Here is a 6,542-nt window from a genome sequence, read left to right on the forward strand (position 1 = left end):
TGTCCCCCTGTCTGTACCTCTGTCCCCCTGTCTGTACCTCTGTCCCCCCGTGTCCGTGCCTCTGTCCCCCCGTCTGTACCTCTGTCCCCATGTCTATGTGTATGCCTCTGTCCCCCCGTCTGTACCTCTGTCCCCCTGTCTGTACCTCTGTCCCCCTGTCTGTACCTCTGTCCCCATGTCTATGCCTCTGTCCCCCTTTCTGTACCTCTGTCCCCCTGTCTGTACCTCTGTCCCCCTGTCTGTACCTCTGTCCCCCTGTCTATGTGTATGCCTCTGTACCTCTGTCCCCGTCTGTACCCCTGTCTGTACCTCTGTCCCATGTCTATGTCTCTGTTCCCCTGTCTGTACCTCTGTCCCCCTGTCTGTACCTCTGTCCCCCCCGTCCGTGCCTCTGTCCCCCCCGTCCGTGCCTCTGTCCACCCGTGTCCGTGCCTCTGTCCCCCCGTGTCCGTGCCTCTGTCCCCCCGTGTCCGTGCCTCTGTCCCCCCGTGTCCGTACCTCTGTCCCCCGTGTCCGTGCCTCTGTCCCCCCGTCTGTACCTCTGTCCCTTTGTCTGCTCGAGGAAAATGAATAGGCCAGGATGGATTGTCCCAAGCAATTCCTTTTTTCCTGAGACATGACACGCCCAGTCACCCCCATCCCCCTTTCCTCAACCCATGATGGATGATGTTACTTGTATGTCTGTAACAATGGTTCCTGATATTGGCTGCTCGGTGGGCGGATTGTGTACTCAGCTTTTGTGGGCAGCTCAACTCTTTATGTGGTTTGTCTATCAGCAGAATATTTTAATGTTTTTTTTTTATGTGAAATTTTATTTTCTTCAATTAGGAGATCCTCTGAAGAGCTCCGGCTCCTTCCTTTGCTCGGCTGTAGCCATCGGTCTTCTCCAAAACTCCGCTAAGAAGGTCAACCTGGTGAATTCCTCTCTGTTTGCCAAGGAAGTTGGAATCCAGGTGAGTTCCCATTTCACACCAAACCACCAAAAATTCCTGCCCAGAAATAAAGTATCCTTTCTTTACCTTTAGTCTGTATCTCCCATGGTGTTGGCCAGCCATGCTCTTAGATGGCCCATTTTGGCCTGTAGGTAAGATCTCTAAGCTGCTCTCTGGATCTCAGAAATTTACAGCTGTCCCTTTTTCCCCTTTTTTGACCAATTCACCATGGGATTGCATCACTACAATACCAGGCTTATGGTCTTCAACATCTGTAGGCTTGCAACTGCTAACCTCTCTGAGTTTCCAGGTATATTTGAACAGCAAGAACACGTAACACCAGCACATGCCTGATGAAGCAGCTAAAACAAGTGCCCAAGGAAGTCGAAGTGAAGGAGCTGGTCCACTGTAACCTGGGGAAGGAGCTGATCCACTGTAACCTGGGGAAGGAGCTGGTCCACTGTAACCTGGGGAAGGAGCTGATCCACTGTAACCTGGGGAAGGAGCTGGTCCACTGTAACCTGGGGAAGGAGCTGGTCCACTGTAACCTGGTGAAGGAGCTGATCCACTGTAACCTGGTGAAGGAGCTGATCCACTGTAACCTGGTGAAGGAGCTGATCCACTGTAACCTGGGGAAGGAGCTGGTCCACTGAAACCTGGGGAAGGAGCTGGTCCACTGTAACCTGGGGAAGGAGCTGATCCACTGTAACCTGGGGAAGGAGCTGATCCACTGTAACCTGGTGAAGGAGCTGGTCCACTGTAACCTGGGGAAGGAGCTGGTCCACTGTAACCTGGGGAAGGAGCTGGTCCACTGTAACCTGGGGAAGGAGCTGGTCCACTGTAACCTGGGGAAGGAGCTGGTCCACTGTAACCTGGTGAAGGAGCTGGTCCACTGTAACCTGGTGAAGGAGCTGGTCCACTGTAACCTGGGGAAGGAGCTGGTCCACTGTAACCTGGGGAAGGAGCTGGTCCACTGTAACCTGGTGAAGGAGCTGGTCCACTGTAACCTGGGGAAGGAGCTGGTCCACTGTAACCTGGTGAAGGAGCTGATCCACTGTAACCTGGTGAAGGAGCTGATCCACTGTAACCTGGTGAAGGAGCTGATCCACTGTAACCTGGTGAAGGAGCTGATCCACTGTAACCTGGGGAAGGAGCTGATCCACTGTAACCTGGGGAAGGAGCTGATCCACTGGAACCTGGGGAAGGAGCTGATCCACTGTAACCTGGGGAAGGAGCTGATCCACTGTAACCTGGGGAAGGAGCTGATCCACTGTAACCTGGTCAAGGAGCTGATCCACTGTAACCTGGAGAAGGAGCTGGTCCACTGTAACCTGGTCAAGGAGCTGATCCACTGTAACCTGGTGAAGGAGCTGGTCCACTGTAACCTGGGGAAGGAGCTGGTCCACTGTAACCTGGGGAAGGAGCTGGTCCACTGTAACCTGGGGAAGGAGCTGGTCCACTGTAACCTGGGGAAGGAGCTGGTCCACTGAAACCTGATGAAGTAGCTGGTCTACTGTTGCCCGAAGGACAGTGTCCACCTGGGGATCAGACAAGTCCTGTCTGGAAAGCTGAAAGGCTCATTTATTCTGAGCTTTCAAGATGGATTTCTTAAGTGCTTTTATTTGGTACACACACTTTTGGAGTGGAATTCCCCTGGAGTCCGGAGAGTAGCAGTGGAGGATCAGCTGACGTGCTGACGTATGCTGGAAGATCCCCGTGGTTACCCTAGGATGAATGATGACCAGGAGTGGTCTGAGTTACTCAGAGGCACAATTTAGAGGCACAATTTATTGCGCTATCTGGTTAGTCCAATATATTCTCATTTCCACACTCACTTGGAGCACGAATTGTACCAATCTGATCTTTGAACTTTATCACCACCTACGCACCATAAATCAGACGCAATGCTTACACTCACTGGGGCGCTATCCAGCGCATTCTATTATTATTTCTTATTGGGACTTTATACAGCCTGGTTGCCTTGATATGCGAGCAGTTGATGTTTACATAAACGCATTTACTTTTATATTTTATATAATTTATGTATTATATTAGAGCGCTGCATTGTCTATTTATTTTACTGTTGAACCACAAAGGAGCTTTTCTGCTGTTGCCTGATGGAGCTTCCTCATTGTTGCTTAATAAAGGAGCTGGTCTACTGTTGTCTGATGAAGGAGCTGGTCCACTGTGGCCCAACAAACTTACTGGTCGGCTGTGGCCTGTTGAAGGAGCTGGTCCACTGTTATCGGGGGAAGGAGCTTGTCCACTGTAGCCCAACGAAGGAGCCGGTTCTCTGTAGCCCGACAAAGGAGCCGGTTCTCAGTAGCCCGACGAAGGGGCCGGTTCACCGCAGCCCGACGAAGGGGCCGGTTCACCGCAGCCCGACGAAGGGGCCGGTTCACCGTAGCCCGACGAAGGGGCCGGTTCACCGTAGCCCGACGAAGGGGCCGGTTCACCGTAGCCCGACGAAGGGGCCGGTTCACCGTAGCCCGACGAAGGGGCCGGTTCACCGTAGCCCGACGAAGGGGCCGGTTCACCGTAGCCCGACGAAGGGGCCGGTTCACCGTAGCCCGACGAAGGGGCCGGTTCTCCGTAGCCCGACGATGGAGCCGGTTCTCCGTAGCCCGACGATGGAGCCGGTTCTCCGTAGCCCGACGATGGAGCCGGTTCTCCGTAGCCCGACGATGGAGCCGGTTCTCCGTAGCCCGACGATGGAGCCGGTTCACCGTAGCCCGACGAAGGAGCCGGTTCACCGTAGCCCGACGAAGGAGCCGGTTCACCGTAGCCCGACGATGGAGCCGGTTCTCCTTAGCCCGACGAAGGAGCTGGTCCCATTGTTGCCTAACAAAGGAGCTTGTCTATTGGTACCTGATGAAGGAGCTTGTCTACCGACTCCTGCCAGAGAAGCTCGTTTACCAGCCTGACGAAGGAGCTGGTACACTAGTAAGATTGAGGATATGCTTTAAGATCAGAAATATTGCAACAGTTTTGGTTTATGAGCTCCACAGGATGGAAAGAATAAAACAACGTGTAAACCCTAATGGTGATCTTCTCGTATTTCCTCTCTTTGGTCTTTTACATATACCATTCAAAGCATTTTTCGTATCTGAAAAGTACCAAAAACACACCCCTTGATCCTGCAAATATCCCTTCGGTTCTAACTTCCTGTGTTCTCTGGAGTAAATAAATCCTACCCTTGAGTAGGGAATTGAAGACCGATCTTTGTAGGCTATGACCCCTATCAGCTGGCCTTTCAAAGACCAACATATTAGGTCGTAGACATGAGAGTTGTGGTAAAAAGAAGTGTTTTACATTTTGGCACCACTTTGGTTTCTCACCGAATAAACCAGACCTGTATATAAAGTGTGTATATTACTCTTGTCTTCGCAGTCTTCCCTGCCAAAGCCCACCTATACCCTTACAGTGTTGTGTTCCTGCCTTCTGAACTTCACACCATCTGAGTTGACCCGCTCTGTCCAGTCACTGATTGGCTGACATATTTCCTTCTTTGTCCCTAGGTGGCAGCCCGCCATTCCATGGACTCAGCTGAGACTAGGCTGGAGGTGTCTGCAGGGGATATACATCTAGTTGGTGGTCTGAGTGGCACCGTGCCATGCCTGCTTCAGGCTGCATCTTCACGTTTCCGGAGCCCGGTGTCACTGAGCGGAACCCTACTTCTGTGGACCAGTGAGGCCTCTGTCAGCAGTCTACTAGGTAAGTAACTATTCCATTACCATCATCCACTCAACTCAACCTAGAAAGAATTGTTGAATCCCCAGGGCATGTAGCATGTGGCCCTGTTGATATCTATGACTGCGTTGTGCAATAAAATCACATCTTTATATCTGTTTGTGTTGGCTATCAGTTGTACCCCTGGCTGAAGCCCAATTTATGGGTGTTCCTATGAAGGGGGCTACAGCACAACACCGGAGCCAATGACACCTCTCCTCATTCTACTAACTTTCTCCATATGTTGTGATCTGAGCTGACACCTCCCTCTGCTGTGGTGAATGACAGCACTTGGCTCTAGCATGTTCCTGCTGCCAGCAACCAGTGCTGTCATTAGGTATTCGTATCCCACTGAAGAGTACTTGAACAGCGGTAGGGAGGGAACGCATGCTATTGACCATGCTATCTCAGCAACCACAGCCTGATTACAATGGGACCACATACAACCTGCCATTGGTTCACTGGAGGACTTGACAATGATTTGTAAGTTGAGGTGATGCTTCTTCTTTAGGGTGCCCAAAGGCTCCGCATAAATAGCTCTTAGTCATGTGAATACTGATGATGCATCGAGTAGACCCAACAACACCCAATCATTGCTGTGCACAGTTCATGTTAAGGGTTCTTCTTTTTATAACACAATAACAATACAAAGAAATGGAGAACAACAACATACCATATGAGCAGGGGTGGACTGACAACTCATGGGGCCCCCGGGCAATAGGGGATCTTTGGGCTCCGGTCTCCTTGCCCACACTCAAAGCACACCCAAAAAAGCCTATAAAAAGGTAACGGGGCATTTCACGGGGCCCCCTACTGACCCCGGGCCCTCGGGCAGTGCCCGAGTGATCGAATGGTCAGTCCGCCCCTGCATATGAGACAGAAACAATGGACATGTACTGTATATGGACCTTTTGCTACACAAGGACATCTAAATTCTGCATGGAAGGAAAGGGACATAATAGGAACAAGACAATAAAACAATAGAAGTATCTTCATGTCCTTTGCTGTTGTCCTGACTTTTCTTCTTTGTCTTGGGCAGAGCTCCTCTCCTCCACAGGACATCATCTAGAATCATTCCACACTGCCGGAAGGTACAGCATAGCAGCCATCTCCAGGCCCCTCTCCGATCTGTCGCCCCTGGGATCCTGTCTGCAAGTCACCTTCTGATCACCAGATCTCTGACCATTCGAAGTGCTATATTCTTCTTAGTAGTCAGTAAAGTATTGCTGGTACTTGCTGTGTCTCGTCTTTTCTTTGTATGCAGCTGTAGAATGTATGACTTCTGTAAGGTGGAAAAATGTACATTGACTACTTCAGAGGGTCTACATTAAATGGCTTCTAAACCATGCAAGCCAAATGTCTTGGATTGCCATTAAAATCCTGGATCTTGTCACATGTGATGTTGTGACCTTGCATTCAGCATCACCTGCATTCTGGGGTTCTTTTCTGCTGAACCTCTGGGTGGCTCTTTGGTGTAGACCTGCATTCTTTGGGCATAATTCGATATGGCATCACGAGCTGTCCAATCTCAATCTCGTATATTCCATGCTTAGCAGGCATCTACTGCCTGAAGGTACAGCATCCTCTGGATGGTTTCATTTGTCCTTCTGTGATATGAGGTCCAATATTGTATGTTAAAGGTAGGATCTACACTCAGATATCCTCCATATTCCTACTTACTGACAAAAAGGAATGCTGCTAGTTATCAAGTACCCCATATCAGAGGTCCATACGGACTAAAATTGTTCCTTCCCTGTGATGTGAGGTCCACTATTAGGATCTCTGCTCGTGTATCCTCCACATTCCTGATTGCTGCCAATTGGTCTCTCGTCTCTCATGTTGGTTATCAAGTAGACCATTTAAAGGACCCATATGGACATT

General features: G+C 50.5%; 1 protein-coding gene across 1 annotated transcript; it reads left to right on the top strand.

Moving 5' to 3' along the window:
• The first annotated feature begins 725 nt into the window (after positions 1-725).
• Positions 726-5,893, top strand: LOC149437731 (D-3-phosphoglycerate dehydrogenase-like). The gene is made up of 3 exons (XM_089660673.1): positions 726-953; positions 4,451-4,646; positions 5,701-5,893. The coding sequence occupies exons 1-3, from the start codon at positions 759-761 to the stop codon at positions 5,826-5,828; spliced, it is 519 nt and encodes a 172-aa protein (XP_089516799.1). The 5' UTR covers positions 726-758; the 3' UTR covers positions 5,829-5,893.
• Positions 5,894-6,542: the final 649 nt, after the last annotated feature.

The sequence above is a fragment of the Staurois parvus genome, unplaced genomic scaffold, assembly GCF_062004578.1.
Source record: "Staurois parvus isolate SC_StPar_1 unplaced genomic scaffold, SC_StPar_1.0 ptg001262l, whole genome shotgun sequence".
Lineage (NCBI taxonomy): Eukaryota > Metazoa > Chordata > Amphibia > Anura > Ranidae > Staurois > Staurois parvus.

Bases quoted from the DNA above. Each gene is read 5' to 3' on its own strand.
- LOC149437731 (XM_089660673.1), top strand. From the start codon at position 759: ATGTGGTTTGTCTATCAGCAGAATATTTTAATGTTTTTTTTTTATGTG. The intron at 954-4,450 runs GTGAGTTCCCAT...CTTTGTCCCTAG, and splicing joins CCAAGGAAGTTGGAATCCAG to GTGGCAGCCCGCCATTCCAT. The intron at 4,647-5,700 runs GTAAGTAACTAT...TGTCTTGGGCAG, and splicing joins CTCTGTCAGCAGTCTACTAG to AGCTCCTCTCCTCCACAGGA.